This window comes from Dama dama, chromosome 2 (genome assembly GCF_033118175.1).
Source record: "Dama dama isolate Ldn47 chromosome 2, ASM3311817v1, whole genome shotgun sequence".
Lineage (NCBI taxonomy): Eukaryota > Metazoa > Chordata > Mammalia > Artiodactyla > Cervidae > Dama > Dama dama.
The window spans coordinates 32,603,315-32,622,748 of NC_083682.1; the positions used below are offsets into that span (position 1 = coordinate 32,603,315).

The window sequence follows — 19,434 nt, forward strand, 5'->3', positions numbered from 1 at the left end:
TGGAGTCTGGCCGCTCCAGAGCACGACTTGATCAGCTTATCCCTTGCACAACATTCACATGGTGTTCCTGGCCTGGCTCTTGGGGGCCTTGACCCCAGTCCATCTGGGGCCAGTTCAGGTTTTCAAACTTGGAGTAGTCAGGTAACCTGAGGGTGAGGTCACAGGAAGCTCTGCAGAGGCCATTCCAGTAAAGGGGCTCATTCAGCCTCAGCTTCCCCACCTGAAGGTGGGAGGGAAGTCTGGGGGAAAAGGAATGGTGCTTGAGGTCTAGCCTCTGCTATCTCCTTGTTCTCCATTGCTACTTCCACCTGCAGTGGCCCAGCCGCACAAGATAACCTCCCAACCCTGAGACACGGCAGGGGCCCCTGAGCCCAGCAGACCCTTCTGGAACCAAGGGCCACCTCTCCCGCCCCCTGCATCCCCTGAGAAGACCTCACGCTCTTGTCCTTTCTTTCTTGCCTTCCTCCTCTCGCCACTCCTAGAACTTGTCTGAGTCCGGCCTGTGCACTTAGTTTCCTGATACCTGGAGCCAGCTGGCAGCTGCTGACTCAGGAGCATTTTATCTTTCATCTGCCAGGTGGGCCTGGACGCAGTCTCTGCCGGTAGCCTGCTGGCAGGATGACCCTGGCTGTGCAGACTCTCCTGCCCCCCTTCACAGGGCTTCTTGGTCTGTGCTGCATTTGCTCACTCATACAGCTCATTGAGGGGCTTCCTTGGTGGCTCAGATGGTAAAGAATCTGTCTGTAATGCAGGACACCCGGGTTTGAGCCCTGGGTCAAGAAAATCCCCTGGAGAAGGCAGTGGCAACTCACTCCAGCATTCTTGCCTGGAGTATTCGATGGACAGATGAGCCTGGTGGGCTACAGTCCATGGGGTTGTAGAGTCGGATAGGACTAAGTGACTAACACATACACAGAGTTCATTAATCCCCCTGTTACCAGTTTGCTCACTCACTCATGGTGCAGTGCCCCTTCCATCCCTGGGGCCATGTCCATGAGCGAGTCTGGGAATGGACGAGCCTGAGATGGGATTATGATGCATAGACAGGGGCAGAATGACACAGTGGGCCACAGGGGGGCTGTGCTTTGGTGGAGTTCCCTAAATTCGAGCCATAGAGGACTTAATGAAGACCAGCCCCCCTTGTTGAGTAAATAGGGAAAGGGAGGCCCAAGAGGCCGCTGCTGATGGGGCCCTCCTGCCCTGCCCACCACCCCAGCTCAGTTCTCCCAGCCGTGTCTGCACGCAGAACATCATGTTCTCCAGACCTGAGTCAGTGACCCTGGAGCTGGGTTAACGAAGAAGACACTAGACTTGGGTAATGATATTCTTAGTGACCCAAACATGGATTCAGAAGGAATTATACAACCAGGACTGGAAGGCCTTTCCCTCAGAGATCTCCAAACCCTTCACTTTATAGTCGTGGACGCGAGGGCCCAGGAAGCCAGGTCACAAGTGGACCTGGAAGAAGCCGCAGGACCCAAACCACAGTGTCCAGCCTCCTGGTCTCCGGCTAAATCCACTGCCCAGCCATCCTGGATGTTCAAATAAAAAAAAAAAAAAAGCAAAAAACCATTTGCCAGAGGAAAGACATGTTAAGAATGTTTTCCCTTCCCTGGCAGTCCTGTGATTGGGACTATGCGCTTTCACTGCGGAGGGAGTCGGTTTGATTCCCTGGCCGGGGAACTTCGTTTCCCAAGCGGCATGGTGTGGTGTTTTCCTAGAAGAGTGAAAAAGCAAACAAAAAGTATGTTAGGGCTAAAATGAATTAATCAAATGTTTACTTAAGTAATCTATTAAAATTATATTTTTTTCACTTTATTAATTTAGAAACTTGCTCTTTTCCACTCATAGGTTAGGAAATAGTTTTATGCAAATTCTCCATGTGACTGACTGGTGGAGTTACTATCAGGCTAATGCATCTTCTTTTTAAATTTGTTCTTAATTGGAGGATAATTACTTTACAATGTTGTGTTGGTTTCTGCCATACAAAAATGTGACTCAGCCATAAATATATATATGTCCTGTCCATCTTGAACCTCCCTCTCTCCAACCCTCCACCCCATCCCACCTCTGTAGGTTCTTTATGCATATATATATATGCATTTGGCTGCATCAGGTCTCAGTTGTGGCACACGGGATCTTTGTTACATCATGTGGGATCTTTCATTGCAGTGCATGGACTCTCTAGTTGGGACACACAGGCTTAGCTGCTCCACTGCATGTGGGATATTAGTTCCTGGACCAGGGATGGAACCTGTGCTGTTGCAAGGTTGGATTCTTAATCACTGAACCACCAGTGAAGTCCTCCAGCTAATGTATATTGCAAACTGTTTACGTAACATATTGAGAAAGAGCAGTGTGTATGAGGAAGACTGCCAGGACAGGAATATGGCGTACCTCTCTTAGAATTCTGGAAAAGAGCCTCCCCTAAGATTCAGGCCCATGAACTGGTTTTGAGCACCTGCCATGCCTGGGCCATGTGTGGCTGCAGCCACTTGGACTCCCTCACGGGGTCAAAGGCCTCACTACTGCCTCCTTCCAAGCCAGGGACCCTGTTTTTTAAGGTGACTGAACATTATAACCAAGGACTCTAGAATGCATCAGAAAGTGAGTCTAATGGTCATCGGTCAGCCAGCATCTACTGAGCATTTGCAGGGCTGAGCACCAGGATAGGTACAAAGGGAACTGAAGTGTGTGCAGCAAGTCCTAGAATGGAAGAATAAAGGAGAAATTAGGAGCTTAGCATAGGAAATCAGAATGGCCAGGAGGCAGTGCGTGTTTACTGAGATTTTGCAATATATCAGGTATTACACACAAACGTCCTCTCTAATCCTCATAACTGTTAATATCAGTGGGCAGGATTTACCACTAATTCCAGTTTCTTTTTGTCTAAAAGCTAATAGTGTGCATCTTAAGACTAGTTACTTGACCTTCCTAGGCTTCAATTTCCTCCTCTGTGAACAAAGACTATCTACGCCATAGGATTATTGGGAGAATTGACTTCTGTTCTAAGCACTTTGCATATATCAGCTTAGTTTAGGCTAACAAATCCTCAGTCAATGCTTGCTTTTATCATTATTACAACATAGGAGGAAGTTGAAACTGAGAGAAGTGATGACTAGCCCAGGGTCACACAGCCAGAGGGAAGAAGAGGTGGCCATGCTCTGTGCTCTGCTCACAACCTGCAATACGGAAAGGGTTATGAGTGGAAGCTTTGCCCTCACCACAAATCCGTGGCTGGTCTTGGCTGCCCTCTGTGCCTTAGAGAGGCAAGGCCAGCTGTCCAATACAGGCAGGGTAACTCCAGGTCATCTGCAGCCATGTGCCTGGCCAGCCCATGAAGGGGGCTTGCAGAGAGGAACAGCAGTCACTTTCTTCTGAGGCCTGGAGAGCTGGGTTGGGCCTCCTGCCGTCATGTCTGAGTCTCAGTTTCCTCATTTGGAAAGGGGGACACTAATGTTTTTCTGCTCAATCTGTGGTGTGACTAAGCAAATTAAAGGCTGGAGGATGGTTTTGTCACACTATACTGTTGTGCTCATATAAGCAGAGTTAAGGCCCATGACTTTTGGATAGGGTGGATGTTTTGATTTCATGGGGGAGGGGGTGGCAGGCTGTAGTGAGTTAGATTCCAGTTCAATGTAAAGACGAACAATCTCATGGCTCCGGCCATAGGAGTAGAAGGAAGTGGTCCAGTGGGTGAGCGCCAGTCAGGAGGGTGCAGAGGGGGCCCTGCCCTGGAGGGGGGTTGAAGGTGGCCTCGTTGAGACAAGATGACCTCCCATGCTCTTCTCCTCCTCCCTCCTCGTATGCTGGGGCAGAAGGGACTTAGTAAATCTTTCCTCTCAAAGTGGAGTTGCAAGCAGGGCCTAACTCAGAACTCAGAAGGCCTTGTTCAGTTGACTCTGCTACTAACTTGTGCAACTTTGAACCTCTCATTAGGGTTCATTTTTCTAATTATTATTAAGTATAGCAAACGCAGTTTGCCAACTGTGAAAAATGTGGCAACGCAAGGGATTATTATCCTCTCAAGATTGTTGGCTGAAACACTGGGTCAATGGTAAAGACGAAGCTTTATAACTCATGGGATTACAGGCTAGAGCTGAGAGGGACCTCAGAATTAATCCAGCAACTGCATGGATAATACATCTGGGGACTACATTTTGTGATTTACAAAGCATTCTGTTTAGCCTTGTCTCCTTACAATAACACCTCAAATCTACAGAAAAGAAGGTGGATCCTGTTAACTTGTATAACTTAGGCAACTTCACATATCAGTCTAGAATCCTAACTGGGGGTGAGAGAGAGGTGGTCCCAGGCTGGAATCCCAGCCTCAATGGCACCATGGGCAAGTTACTTTAGCTGTGTACACCTCAGTTTTCTCATTGGTAAAATGAGAATGTTAAAGCACTCATTGTACAGCCCGGGTGAAAGAGCTCAGTGTAATCCTTGATGCAAAGTGAGTGCTCTTAAGTGTTAACTAACAAACGATGGCAACACATGACTGAGAAATTGCAGAACTGGACTTCTGGCTCCCATCTGATAGCTCTTTGCCCCACACTAAGCTGTTTCATTGCATGACCCTCTTCCCTTGTTCATTTCACAGCTGAGGCACCCAAGTTAAAGAAGCAAGTTGGGCATTAAGACACAGATAGCCAAGGGGCAGCTTGGTCTTAGGTGACCTGAGAGAATGAATTATCGTCTGGGGGTCAAGTGCACCAGCTGCCGAAGGAAAAGGCTGCCCTCTAACTGGCTCTGCAAGCTGATGAAGGAGGAGCCGGGCTCTTACTGAGGCAGTCACGGAGCACTGAAATGACAGTCATAAGTCTGGCAGTTCTGTCCCTGGGCAGATGGATCACCTGATACGGGATGTTTGGACCCAAGCCCTAGGACTGGCTTAAAAGAGGGCTGTGTTGACCTACCAGCTGGTTCTTGGCATCCTGTCAAACTGCTGTGCATACTGACATAAAAATACCAGCCTGGAAACAGGGCCAAGGCAGTCTGCGGGACTCCGTTATGGAAGATAAAGCCACCATGCAGGTGCTGACCAAGCGCTACCCCAAGAACTGCCTGCTGACCGTCATGGACCGGTACTTGGCCGTGGTGCACAACATGGAGCAGGTGGTGATGATCCCCAGCCTTCTGCGGGACATGCAGCTGAGCGCACACGGGCACCAGGCCCAGGCGGGCGCCTCCGACCTCTACAGCTACTTCACCATGCTCAAGGCCATCCGCACGGATGTGGAGCATGGGCCGCTGCCCCAGCAGGAGTGGCCGGCCAAGGCGGCAGGTGGCAAAGCCAATGGAGCTGAGACTGAAGCTGGAGAGACGGAAGAGGCTGAGGAGGAGAGGGTGTCAGGGCAGCTGGACCTGGAAGCCCAGTTGCACCTGCACTTCGCTAGCCTTCATCACATCCTCACCCATCTTACCCTGAAAGCTGAGGAGGTGACAAGGAGATACCAGGAGAAAACGGGACAGGCCATGTAGGAAAGGTAATGGTGGCTGTGCTGATGTCCACCGAGGGGCATTCCAGGGGAGGAAGGGAGCAGTGGTGAACCCAGGGGGAGAGGGTGAGCCCGGCTCTCAGACAGCCACCCTCACTTTCGGGCATTGAGACCACAACCCAGGAAGGCCCAAGGCCAGGCCTGTCTTATTCTCCTTCTGACCCAGAATTGGTGAATAATGATGGTGAACTATTATGGAAACATAAGGAAAAGTGGTTGGTGTGTGCATGCCTTATGTCCACTTGTATGTATCTGTGCATTTATTAGTAAGTATGCAAATAACTTCCCTGACAGTTCAGACGGTTAAGAATCTACTTGCACTGCAGGAGACCTGGGTTCAATCCGGGTGGGGAAGATCCCCTGAAGGGCATGGCTACCCACTCCAGTATTCTTGCCTGGAAAATCTCGTGGACAGAGGAGCCTGGTGAGCTACAGTCCACGGGGTTGCAAAGAGTCAGGCATGACTGAGCGACTAATATTTTGCATCACTTCATGTGAATATTTGGAGCTGTATGAACTGAACAAGTGTGTTCTCACCATTGACTTCTTTAAGAAGCTGATTAAAGCCAAGGACTCTCTCCCCAGGGTCCAGGCATATAGACATATATATGTGGAGAAGGCAATGGCAACCCACTCCAGTACTCTTGCCTGGAAAATCCCATGGACGGAGGAGCCTGGTAGGCTGCAGTCCATGGGGTCGCTAAGAGTCAGACATGACTGAGCGACTTCACTTTCACTTTTCACTTTCACACATTGGAGAAGGAAATGGCAACCCACTCCAGTGTTCTTGCCTGGAGAATCCCAGGGACGGGGGAGCCTGGTGGGCTGCCGTCTATGGGGTCACACAGAGTCGGATACCACTGAAGTGACTTAGCAGCAGCAGCAGCAGCATGACTGTACATGCAACTTCAGAGAACATGCCATCTACCAAGGCCCATCCATGAATTCTACAATAAGAACCTCTGATGTCACATATTCATAATAGCTTCTATCTGAGCACATAATAAATGTTAATATAGTCCCTACATGCTTGAGATAGGATGAACTCATTTAATCTTCATAACAATTCTAGGAAGATAGGTTTTATTATTTCTATTTTATAAATGAAGAACCTCATCCAAGGCACGTGTTTACTCGGGTGTTGAATGTGAGTTTTGTGTGTGTGTGGCACTGCTTCCAACATTTTTTCAAGTTATGGGATATGGAGAATTATATTTATATGGCATCCGGGGATATATGGGTGAGGCTGCTGGGGTACATGAGTGAGGCTGCTCACCATAGTCCCGCAACTAGTGGAGGTGCTCTGGCCATCCCAGGTTGCAGCCAGCCAGGCAGAAAGTTAAAGGACCACCGTGTGGACACTCTAACTTATTCTAGGCACACCAGTGAAAAGGCACGCCTGCTGGGAAGCCCATTTGAGAGGACATATTCATACATGTTGGGATCCGAGCCCAGAAGGGCTGGGGCTGTGAGATGTAGGTGAGCAGTAAGCTAGACAAGCAGGTGGTGCCACAGAGGGGGGGAGGAGGGAAGGGGACCTGGGACAGCCGGGTGGGTCACTCCTGGGTGAAGACTGGGAGAAATTTGGCCACAACACCTGCCGGTTTTGATCCTGTGTCACATGCCAGCCCTGTTCCCATTAGCTGGCTTCATTAGTGATAAACCATGCCCATGTCCATGGGAATCTCAAAGCACCTGATGTAGGTTTTTGGGCAGAATCTTTATCCTCTTTTTACCTGTAAGGAAATTGAATCCAGATAGAGGAAGTGTCTCACCGAAAGTCACAAAGCTGTTTAGTCGCTAAGTCGTGTCCGACTCTTTTGACCCCATGGACTCTAACCAGGCTCCTCTGTCCATGGGATTTCCCCAAGCAAGAATACTGGAATGGGTTGCCATTTCCTTCTCCAGGGGATCTTCTTGACCCAGGGATTGAACCTGAGTCTTCTGCATTGCAGGCAGATTCTTTATTGCTGAGCCACCAGTCAAACCCCACATAATTGGCAAGGGGATAAAAAAAGCAAGAGTGGCCCCAGAGCTGGGCATTCTTTTTTTTTTTTTTTGGTCTTTGTTGCTGCGTGGACTTTCTCTAGTTGCAGTGCATGGGTTTCTCACTGGGGTAGCTTCTCTCTCTTTTTTTACAGTAAATGTGAAAATACTTGGAAATTTTTATTTTCGGCTGGACTGGGTGTCCGCTACTGCATGGAGGCTTTCTATAGCTGCAGTGAGGGGTGGCTGACTCTAGCTGTGGTGTGTGGGCTTCTCACTACAGTGGCTTCTCTTGTTGCAGAGCACGGGCTCCAGGGTGCACAGGGTTCGGTAGTTGCACCGCACGGGCTCAGCAGTTGTGGCGTGCAGGGCTTAGTGAGGTCTTCCTGGACCAGGGATCGAACCTGTGTCCTCTGCACTGGCTGGCGGATTCCTAACCACTAAACCACCAGGGAAGTCTGACCTGGGTGTTCTTTCCATCAGATTTACTCTCTGCCATATTGTGTTATCTTCATGATTTTCCGAAGGCCACTCTGTAATGATGGGTAATACACATGGACCCTAAAAACACAGTCTAGAGAGTTCTGCTCCAGGGATTTTCCCAGCCATTTTCCCTTTCCCTACCTTAAATCTGGTCTTCCTAGGTGGCTCAGTGGTAAAGAAATCTGCTGCCAATGCAGGAGACTTGAGTTAAATCCCTGGGTCAGGAAGATCCCCTAGAGAAGGCAATGGCAATCCACCCCAGTGTTCTTGCCTAGAAAATCCCATGGACAGAGGAGCCTGGGGGCTACAGTCCATGCAGTTGAAAAAGAGTTGGACATGACTCAGTGACTAAACAACAGCAACTTCAAACCTACACCTAAACTGCCAGCTTCAACCCGGTGTCCCTCTCCTCTCGAAGCTCCCTGAGGGGCCTTTCAGAGGTTCTTCTTGAATGAAAGGGGGCTGGGTCAAGAGCTCTGGGTTCAAGTTCTGATTCCACCACTAATGAGCTGTGCAGCCTTGATTTTGCTCACTTCTCTGGGTTTCAGTTTATTCACTGAATAATAAAGGTATTATAAGGATTGGCACTTGAATAGTTTTACAGTTTAAAATTACTTGCATATCAATGATCTAATGGAATTACAATCCCCTTTTACACATAAAAAAAAAACAAAACTGGAGGTCTGAGAGAGAAAATGAGTCTGAGGTTACTCAGGAAATGGCCAAGCCAAGATGTGAATGGCCCAGCTCACATCTAATTCCTTTCCTCTACACTACGGATTTCCTTAGCACTTTAGAATTCTGCAGCCAGGGCTGGAGGTAAGAATTAGGGATGGCAGAGCAGTGAGATTCGTCACTCCTTGACCAGCCAAACCTCCTGGAAGACAAGAGCAGCCAGTTCTACACTGTGACACACTTCAACACACTCTAACTTGTTTTCTGTGGTGGCCGAACAGAAGTTAAAAAAAAAAGAAAGGTATCTAGCCTCTTGTCCTGGCTCTGCACTGACCTCTCTATGTCCTGGACAACTTTTCACCTTTCTGTAGTTTTCCTGTTAGTAAAAGGTAGAGACGAAGCTAGGTGATGTATTGCAGTTCTGACAACCAGGTTCTTTTCATAGTGCTGAAAGGCCACTAGGGTTTTCCTACAAACAGCACCATTGTGCTTTTTCAATGGGTCTCCTATTTCAATAGACATGTGACAGTACTTTAATGGTGTGAACTTATACTGACTTGTCTTTTTAAATTTGTGCACCCACAGCTTACTCCACGTGATAGAAGGCAGTCTCTGTGATGAAGACATGGAGCAGTTTGCTAGCCTGATGAGGGCAAGACCAAAAAGACCTGAACCTGCAACTACAAGTGAAGATGATTTGGATATCTGGGATTCCTACCTTCCTCTGAGCACCAGTTTATGGACCCATCACTGCGTCAGTGAGGCTGCCTGCTGCTGTTCAAGACTCCTTGCTCCTCTTACTAGCTTGGGGCGGAAGCCAGTGATTCATGAGGGACCCCGTCTGTCACCTGGTCAGTGTACTACAGCAGAAATACAAGTTCTAGCATCTGACTAACCGAGGCTCACTTCCTTCTCTCTTGGCAGTCATTCACTGCAATCATGGGCAAGTTATTTAACCCATCGTGGCCTAAATTTCCTCATCTATAAAATGGAGACAGTGTTCGCTATCTCATGAAGTTGCTTTGAAAATTAAACAGTAAGTCAAAAGCATCTGGCGTGTGAGAGCTGTTATTATAGGTCTATTTCTTCTCCCACCCTCTCCTTGTTATTTGTTCTAGTCCTCCCTTACTTTCTACCCTCCAGAACTAAGAAGCAGAGTCCTCAACTCTGAGTGGTTCACACTCCTATGCCTATTGAGCAGAGGTAAACTATAAACTTATTTATTCCAGGAGCAATAAAAATACCTTGTGTTTGTATGTATCTTTATTAACTTCTGAAGTACTTTCTCAGACATGATTTCATTTTTAACAAGTAGGACTCAAGAGGAGAGGTGGAACCATGTGACTTTGTCCATCTGCTTATATTCATACTGCCACCTAATCTGAAATCACATGTAAACAATTTTATTAATCTCCAAAACCTAATCTGATTATGAAATCTGAGCTTAGAAACAAAAACTTTGGACAAGTTTTTGGACTTGATAAACCATAAAGAGTAAAACGTCATTCTAGTTAGGTGGGATCTTTTACTTCTAATCCACTGTAGACGGGCTTCTCTGGGGGCAGAGATGGTAAACAATCTGCTTGCAATGCAGGAGACCCGGGTTCAATCCCCTGGAGAAGGGAATGGCTACTTACTCCAGTATTCTTGCCTGGAGAATTCCATGGACAGAGGAGCCCCGAGGGCTAGAGTACATGGGGTTGCAAAGAGTCGGACACAACTTAGCAACTAACACTTTCACTTTCCATTGTAGACAGTGTCAGCTACTGAGCTCACTTTCCCCAGGATGTCCCAACTAAGAGCAGAGACTCCTTTGCTATATCAGTCTCCTAGCTATTCTCCTGGTCGTGAGTCTCTTTTAAACCACCCTCTATGGTGTTGTAGAGAGCTCAGCAATATAACCATGACCGTGTTATCCCTATTTAAAATTCTTTAGTGACCTTCCACTGCCTAGCATCGAGTCAAAATTATTCTACATGACTCACAAAACCTTCCATCATCTGGCTTGCTTGGTTCACTCTGCACTAGAACTGGCAGGTGAAACTCTTCTGTAAAAGGCCATATATTAAATATTTCAGGCTTCACAGACCATAAGGGCTCTGTCATAACCACTCAAATCTGCTGCAGAAGGAAGTAGCCGTTCACATGTAAACAAATAAGCCTGGTAGTGTCCAATAAAACCGGATTGGCAGTGAGCCAGATGTGGCCCACAGGCTATTTAGACTGCCAACTCTGAACCAGAACTAAACTCCATTTTAAAATCTGCCAGATGTCTTCTCAAAACTAGCTAAATGACTCAAAACTAGCTAATTCTCTGATGAACTGTTTTTTGACAAAAAGGAGTCAGAGTGCTTATAATGACCATTTTAATCACAAGGTGTTAACGTTAAGAGATTAACATAAACTTCAGATCATAGAAACAGTTGGACAAAATACAGAAATAACCGGTATCGATGAAACCGGAGCAAGCATTTTGGAGACTTCAACGCACTGGATGGAATTCTTCAAAAACTTCCCTGTAAGTCTTCTTATCTATAAAAAGAAAAATCACAAAAGATTGTAAAATCATGTTTAAAAAATCATACTTCCTGAAGAAACATTAACACTTAATATTCTTATAAGAACTGCTTTATTTTCTAGTCCTCAACCTAGCTTCCCAACCAGGCATTTTGTTCCACTGAATGAAGAACTGCTTTGAAAGAATCTATGAGGATGATACCAAGGCCTGAACCAGGGTAGTGACAGTGGCAGAGAGGAGAGTTCAGAGTTGAGAATTATTTAGGGATTAGAACGGTAAGACTTTATGACTAATGAGAAATCAAAGAGACAGACAGCCATGAAGATGATCCCCAGGCTTCTGGCTGGAGCACCCAGGTGGACAGTAGTGCCATTCACTGAAGCAGGACACAGAGGTACTCAGTCAGAAACTGGATATATGAATTCAAGAGAATTCTGGTCTACAGACAAAGAGGCAGAAATCAACAGAACACAGAAGGAACTGAAGTCACAGGCGAGGGAAAGATTAACTAGGAAAAATGGTACAGAGTAAGAAAGAAGTTTTCTACAATGAACTTGAAATACCTTTTTCAGGAAAATCCTCTGGATGTGACTTTATATATGAGAACATATCGTGGTCCCTCACAGCATACATATAGTCTTGACGTTTTAAAAGATAATATCCAACAAAAACAAAGGAAGTAATATATAGAAGCTGGCGATGCAAACCTGAAATTGAAACCACAAATTCCAAAGAAAGCAAAAATCAGTCTTGTGTGTTAAAAATCACATTTTTAATGTTTTAGATACATAGTTTGTAATTTCTTCCTACATTTAAAAAAAAAGAAAAATCTGTTGTATATGGGTATTTTGAACACACAGCCATGACCTTGGAACATCTTCCTAAGGATATCTGGCAACTACGAAAAGCAACATTTTGCCTATAAATGTAATTATCAACAAATCTAAAATTTTTTAAATTCATGTTTTTTAAGTTTCTTCAAGGAAAAAGGAGGATAAGCACAAAAACTTGAATGGTAGACTGACACAGAAAAAAAAAAGTCTTCTTTTTCAATAGGCTAACTTTAGACTTTAGACCTACACTAACTTGCATTCCAGGACGTGTTCAGGACATGACAAGTAGCGGCTAAAGCCCTCTACAAATGGTCTAAGAGCAGTTTGGTTTGTCTCCATATACTGATTTGTATTTATGTATCTAGTGGTTACTAAAACAGTACACTATACTACAAATAGATCTCATTCTCTTGTATCTTCTGAATTTTGTAATTTTTCAAGTATTACCTACTCAAAAACTATCTTAAAAAAAATCATCCTCCTGGAACTTCCCTGGCGATCCAGTGGTTAAGACTCCATGCTTCTACTGCAGGGGGTGTGCATTCGGATTTCTGGTCAGGGAACTAAAATCTCACATGCTGTTCATTCAGCGTGGCAAAAAAATAAAATCATCCTATTATAATAAGACTGGAGAGGATCAAATCACATGATCTAGCAAAGCCAAAATTTTAAATGTGAAGGGGAGATCCAAAGGTATTGACTTTATATAATTTTTTTTTTTTTTTTTTTTTACAAAAGGCTAAGTGTAGATTTTATAGCTATGCCTCAGAATTTTATTTCCAGCTGTTTTCTTACCCCACACATGCTTTCATTCCTATAGTTTTATCTATTATCCATGTACTGGTAACCCATTAGTAATGCCCAACTCAGATACCTATCTGAACAACAAATATATCCAAATATTTGACAGATACGATACCTGAATTCTCCCAAACAAACTCAGTTCCTTCCTATTCATATCTCTTTCCTAAAACATCATTTACCCAGAAATCCAAGTTCTGCTAATAAGCATACCAATTATCATTTTTTTTCTACCCTCATTCTTTACATTCAGTCACTGTCGATTCTACCTGATATATATTTCCTTTGCTCACTTCAGGGAACTCATGCTCATTTATATAACTGGTTTACCTTTCATCTCATTTTCTACTCCACATTGATTCCAGCTTTTACCCTGTCACTAGCGGAATTTTTACTAAAACACAAATTAGTTTGTCAGTCCCTTCTTCAGTTATGGTTAACAAGACCCCAGTGTCCTGCATGTGACCTCCCAGGCCCTTCATGAGCTGACTCCTCCACCTTCATTGTCTGACACTCCCTCGTTTGCATATTGTGCCCAGCAACACTGAACTATTTCTAATTCCTCACATAACCTGAGCTCCTTCATGCTTCTATACACTGTGTACTGATGACTTCTCTGCCCTGCAATGTCCTGATCCTTCAAGGCTCAACTCACACATCACTTCTGCTAAGAAGTCTTCCTAAAACTTTCCTGGAGTTAAAAGGATGAATTCATCCCTCATAATATGTAAATTGCTATAGCAATTATTTTTCCCTCGACTACCAGGCAAAGTGAGTGTTTCACTTACCTTTGTATATCAACACACAGACAGCACTTAATAAATATACAATAAATGGATGAATGGTCTTGGGCAAATCAATTTACTACCTCTAAAATAAAAGATAATACCTAACCGTTTTTCACAGTAGTTATTAAAAGTGTTTCGGGAAAAATTGTAAAACAATACAAATACAAAATATCACTATGACCTGGGATTGGACAGTGCTCAGACTATTTTGCATTCTCCCTTATCCCGAAAGGGACTTCCCTGATAGCTCAGTTAGTAAAGAATCTGCCTGCAATGCAGGAGACCCTGGTTCGATTCCTGGGTTGGGAAGATCCCCTGGAGAAGGGATAGGCTACCCACTCCAGTATTCTTGGGTTTCCCTTGTGGCTCAGCTGGTAAAGAATCCACCTGCAATGCAGGAGACCTGGGTTCGACCCCTGGGTTGGGAAGATCCCCTGGAGAAGGGAAAGGCTACCCACTCCAGTATTCTGGCCTGGAGAATTCCATGGACTGTATAGTCCATGGGATCACAAAGAGTAGGACACCGAGAAATTTTCACTTCACTTCACTTTACCCAGAAAGGAGCTTCCCAGGCGGCACTGGTGGTAAAGAACCCACTCGTCAATGCAGGAGACATAAGAGACGCAGATTTGATTCCTGGGTCAGGAAGATCCCCTGGAGGAGAGCATGACAACCCACTCCAGTATTCCTGCCTGGAGAATCCCATGGACAGAGGAGTCTGGTGGGCTGCAGTCCACGGGGTCACAGAGATTCGGACACGACCAAGCTGACTCGGCACTGACTACACAGCACCTACCCCAGCCAGCCACGCCTTCCCCCAGTGAGCCACCTGCAATGCGGCGAACCAGTGCACTGCACTCTCCCGCCTGCCACCGGACTACACAGACAAAAGACCCAGACCCTCTGTGTTTACCCACATCCGGCACAGACGATTTCAATGGTATCAGTGCCCCAAACCCTAAAGGCATGGCTTGGCCTCTTCTCAAGTCTTCATTTCTCTAGCCTCTTCTCTTTCAGCAGTGGTCTCTCTCCCACCATATACACCATCCCTTCACAATCATTTTCCTCTTTTTTCCTTTTCTCAGTTGACCTAAACTTGAAAGCCACAGTGCTCTTTGAGAAACACAGTAAACTGCTCTTATGTTAAGACTAGAAATCAATACAGATTTAGTTTTGCAGACTACACTTAGATACTAACTAAGTCTAAATTTACGGCAGGTGAGTGATATCCAGAAATAAGGGTTTAAAAATAGGTGATGGGAGAAACGCTTAAGAAAAAATTGTATTTAATATTTTCTGTGTACTTGAAAAAGATCTGCACAGCTTGATTTCATTGACAGAATATCCTGACTACCTAGAGAATGCCAGATACTCTCCACGGCCACAGCTGGAAAAATCCACCATGTATTCCTCCTTCCCCATTCCTCCTCCTCTATTTGCATAAATTTGTATCAGAATTCATCTTTTTCATAGATATGCCCACCCGGTTTGTAAATCTCTGGATGGTTCTCTATTTCCTTGTTATCTACACACTCATTCAATAAATACTCACTGAGCATTACTATTCGGCAGACATTGAACGAGATAAACACAGTATGCATTCAATAAATGCTGCTGAGGATAATGATTTCAATAAAGTCCTCAAGGCCTGAATTTTCCAAAGCAACAAAGGAAACACAGAGAACTCAGGAACTCTGATCCCTAGGCCTGGGCTAAGTGCTTTACATTCATCATCTCCCCTAGTTCTCAGTCACACAAAGAGGTAGATACTATCCCTATTTCACAGATGAGGAAACTAAAGCTCACAGAGATAAGTATCTTCTCCAGAATCAAATGGTGAGTAGGGAGGAGGAGGTGCATCAAATCCAAAAGCTTGGGTTCTTAACCACTATGTTCTTCGGTCTCCCAGAAAAGGCACAAAACATTCTTTGACAACAACAAGGTGAGATTAAGTGATACCAACTTCAAATTTCAGCCAACCTTTTCTTCTTCTGGAACACCATCTATCTCTCTGATCTGAACCTTCTTCAGGCTCCCAAAGTACTGCCTGCTCACCCAGCTGTCAAAATACCTGTCACGCCTAGACTCACACCTACTTGTCTCACTGACCCAATTAGGAGTTCCTCAAGAGCAGGTCAGTATTCCTCCTCCCATACCCAATGTGTAACACTGCCTGGCACAGAGAAAAAGCTCAGTTAAGACTGAACAAATATATGGTAAACTGTGCAACAAGAGCTAAGGAAAGGGAAACCCGTCAGCACCTTCTCTGTGCCAGGCATATTTACCTATAGATTCTTATTTAATTCTCACAAAAAAATTTGCAAAGATGAATTATTCTCACTTTATAGGTAAGGAAACTTAAGCTCTGATCAAGTAACTTGCCCAAAGTGACAGAAGTGGGAAGCAGTGGGGCAAGGTCGTTTAACTCCAAAGTGGACCTCTTTCCATTACACCAAGTCACAGGCCTGGGCAGGTGTGGAGTGGTGATAGAAAGGAAGAACACTCCACAGTTCCTAGTGGCAGAAATGGACAAAGACTGCAGTGGGGTCATGTCCACGGCAGATGGGATTTCAAGTCTATTTGAACCCTGGAAATGCTGACATCTGGTGGGCTGGGAGTCAACCTTCAGGCATACATACACCTAGAAGGCAAAAGAGGCCCAAGGGAGGTAATTTCTGGTTGCCCAAAAGAGTGTAAGCTGTTCAGTCGTGTCCGACTCTTTGCAACCTCATGGATTGTAGCCGGCCAATCCTCTGTCCATGGAATACTCCAGGTAAGAATACCGGAGTGGGTTGCCATTTCCTTCTCTTGGTTGCCTGAACCATTAGTATTAGCTTTCTTCCTAACTGGGCTTTTTGGCTCCAGTTTCTAACAAAGTTGACCTTTTAAAACACAAGTCCAATCACTGCATTTCCTTCAGCAGCTTTCAAAAAAGTATGTAAGGTTCCTGTCTGTCTGGAGAATAAACTGCCACAATCTACCTAAATCTTTGTTGCCTTATCACCCTACTCTGACTCACTCATCATCAACTGCCCCCCATTCCCATGCTCTTGTTCCCATTCACTCTCAGTAGCCTCCCATGGCCTGGAAGGCTCTCTCCAAGTATTCCTCTGACAGATCGTGGCTAAACTAAAAAATATCTCTTACAGAGTTTCCCTCTTTTTCCTTAGGAAATCCACAGACTTTAGCACAGCTAATGTGTCTCTTGGGCTTCCCTGGTGGCTCAGAGGTAAAGAATCTGCCTGCCAACGCAGGAGACGCAGGTTCCATCCCTGGGTGGGAAAGATCCCCTGGAGAAGGAAATGGCAACCCACTCCAGTATTCTTGCCTGGAGAATCCCATGGACAGAGGAGCCAGGCTGGGCCCATGGGGGTCGGAAAGAGTCAGACACGACTGGGCATGCACACAGTGTGTCGCTTATTATCACGGTTGGTCTCTGACAGGTGGACACGCACTTACTGGGAAATACAGCCCAGTGATTTACAGCCTGCTACTCAACGTGAGGTGCCCAGACCAGCAGCGTCTGGGAAACTGGGACCATGAGGAGAGCTCTTTCAAGGGCTAATGAATTATAATCTGCATCTTAACAAGACCCTCAACTTATTAGTATGCACATTAAATCTGAGAAGTGCTGGTTCTTAAAGTAGACTCTTGGGGTTTACAAACAGACCGTGCTACTTACGACCTTGGTCAAGCTGCGTTAACCTTTCTAAGGCTGTTTCCCCACTGTGGCTAATACTCCCCGCTCTGTCTTACCCCACGGCGTGTGATGACTAAAAATGCTATAATGCATGTAGTGTTAGTAGAGCACTGGATAGACTGATCACTCATTTTTGCACCCTACAACGCGAACTGAGAGGGGAGCAAGCAGTTCCGTCCAGGGTCCTTCACAGACTCACTGCGAGGTCGTGGGTTGCACTGCATCTGTTTCCTGAAATAGCCAGATTTTGAGAAGCTCAAGGGGAGCGGATACCTGAGAGAGGCGAGACGGGGTCAGTTAACGCGAAAAGGCCCGGAAAAGCGGAGGCACCTCAGGCAGCCTAAGGCAGAGCCGGCCCTCAGCCCTACGACCCCAGCTCCTCCCGGCCGATCCCGTCCGCGCAGCCCTCACCGGCCGACAGCACCGGCCTCCGCCGGATCGCGTTATCAATCAGGCCGGAGCAGTAGCCCAAGAAGCCGGCGAAGGCGAGCCGCGGGTCAGTCAGTTTCGGCGGCGGCAGGCTCCGGGCCTCATCAGGCAGGAACTGTAAGGGCGCTCGGGCCTGCCGTCCAGTCATCATGGTGACGCCGTTTCCACTTGAGGCCTGGCCTCAGGCCTTCAACTACAAAGAAAACCACCAGGACCACTGCAGGGGCCCAGGCTAGAAGCTTTCACCTCCGAGCGCCGGGCTGAAGGGCATGGCGCAGGGCGGTGCAGCACGCAAAGCCTTCCCCTGGCGCACTGCTGCCGGATCCGCGCGCGCGCGGTTCCGGGCTACTAAGTGTCCCACGTCGCTAGTCTCCCGGCCGGCGCTAACGCCACAAGTAGAAGTTCAGGGGCTAGGTACCTATCGAGCAGTACAGGTAACGAGCCAAACCCGGAGAAGACTAGGAGACGTTGCTTTTTTTCACCCAGTCTCCCTTGCCCGCTGGAGAAGGAAACGGCAACCCACTCCAGTGCTCTTGCCTGGAAAATCCCATGGACAGAGAAGCCTGGCGGGCTACAGTCCACGGGGGCGCAAATTGACTGAGCGACTGACACACACCCTTGCCCGCAATTGTCTCTGCTTCCTCTGCCCTAGAATGTTCCTTCGGCCAAGAATTTATTTCTGTATCCAAAACGATGGGAAGTTTTAAGCAGCGTAATTAATTGACATCAAATAAAAACTAGTTTTCTTTTTCTGAGTTTCCCGTCGTTCATCTGCATAGGAACACACCCTTCACAAAGTCTAGAATTAAGGTCCAGCCAGCCATAAAGAATTAGGAGAATCCCAGGGCTGGATCATTTAGCTAAATTCTCGAAATTCGGTCTGGGTCTTCAGGTCCTTACACGTCGCTGAGGCACGAGGTGTTTCCTGAAGATGTGAAGAATGAAGAAAAAAAAAAAAAAGAGAGAGAGAGAATCTATAATATTCTGTCAAGTAATTCTACAGTCTCTGGTCACCTGTCTTCAACTCCGATCTTTGAAAAGCTCTCTGTTTAGACAGCCATTGCTTATAAGGAGCTTAAATGTCTTCAACAGTTTACTTAGAAGAATGCTGATTAAACCAAAGGTTAAGGCAAAGCCGTGTGCCTCAGGTATTGATTTCGATTTCCAAAGTGGGAGAATTAAGTATCAGCTAATAAAGGATGAGACTTTTATGCCTACAAAAAGGACTCCCAGATCTGTAACATTTAAAGTTAGGATCTTCCAAAGGAAGATATTGGAAGTTTCTCGGAAGGCAGCAAATGTTTTAGGAAGTGCAAGCTGTTACCTGAGAATTTGCCTTATGTAAATTCTGGTATGACATATGAAAGAGGTATTTTTTTCCCCACAGTCTTTCATTTTATTTATTTAGCTGCGCCTTGGTTGCTGCCAGCAGATTTTTCTCTAGTTTGTGGGTCAGGGTTTAGCTGCCTATCAGTATGTGGGGCCTTAGTTCCTTGACCAGGGAGCTAACCTGTATCTCCTGAATTGGAAGGTGGATTCCTAACCAGGGATGTCCTTGCACACTCTTTTTAATTTTTTCAAACCATAGTGTTTCTTTTAAAATCATATAAAAAGAGTGAAAACCATCAAAAACCTACCTTAGGATTATGTTAATTTTGAATATTAGATGGTCTGTTAGGCAAACACAAATATTCAATATTGCTTACACATTCTTCTCCAG

The 19,434-nt window shown here is 45.9% G+C and overlaps 2 protein-coding genes across 2 annotated transcripts; one reads left to right on the forward strand and one right to left on the reverse strand.

Annotated features, from left to right (window-relative positions):
• The first annotated feature begins 4,584 nt into the window (after positions 1–4,584).
• Positions 4,585–9,901, forward strand: THRSP (thyroid hormone responsive). Its single transcript, XM_061168291.1, has 2 exons — positions 4,585–5,489; positions 9,231–9,901. The coding sequence occupies exon 1, from the start codon at positions 5,014–5,016 to the stop codon at positions 5,482–5,484; it is 471 nt and encodes a 156-aa protein (XP_061024274.1). The 5' UTR covers positions 4,585–5,013; the 3' UTR covers positions 5,485–5,489; positions 9,231–9,901.
• Positions 9,902–10,994: 1,093 nt separating this feature from the next.
• On the reverse strand, positions 10,995–18,018 carry NDUFC2 (NADH:ubiquinone oxidoreductase subunit C2). The gene is made up of 3 exons (XM_061168304.1): positions 17,697–18,018; positions 11,727–11,870; positions 10,995–11,177 (listed from the first exon to the last, which is right to left on the reverse strand). Exons 1-3 carry the CDS (start codon positions 17,863–17,865, stop codon positions 11,128–11,130), a joined length of 363 nt encoding a protein of 120 aa, XP_061024287.1. The 5' UTR covers positions 17,866–18,018; the 3' UTR covers positions 10,995–11,127.
• Between the last annotated feature and the right edge of the window lie 1,416 nt (positions 18,019–19,434).

Excerpts from the sequence above, each read along its gene's own strand:
- NDUFC2 (XM_061168304.1), bottom strand. The coding sequence starts at position 17,865 with ATGATGACTGGACGGCAGGCCCGAGCGCCCTTACAGTTCCTGCCTGAT. Across the intron at positions 11,871-17,696 it reads GAGGCCGGTGCTGTCGGCCG|GTTTGCATCGCCAGCTTCTA; the intron begins GTGAGGGCTGCG and ends TTTCAATTTCAG. Across the intron at positions 11,178-11,726 it reads AGAGGATTTTCCTGAAAAAG|ATAAGAAGACTTACAGGGAA; the intron begins GTATTTCAAGTT and ends TTCTTTTTATAG.
- THRSP (XM_061168291.1), top strand. The coding sequence starts at position 5,014 with ATGGAAGATAAAGCCACCATGCAGGTGCTGACCAAGCGCTACCCCAAG.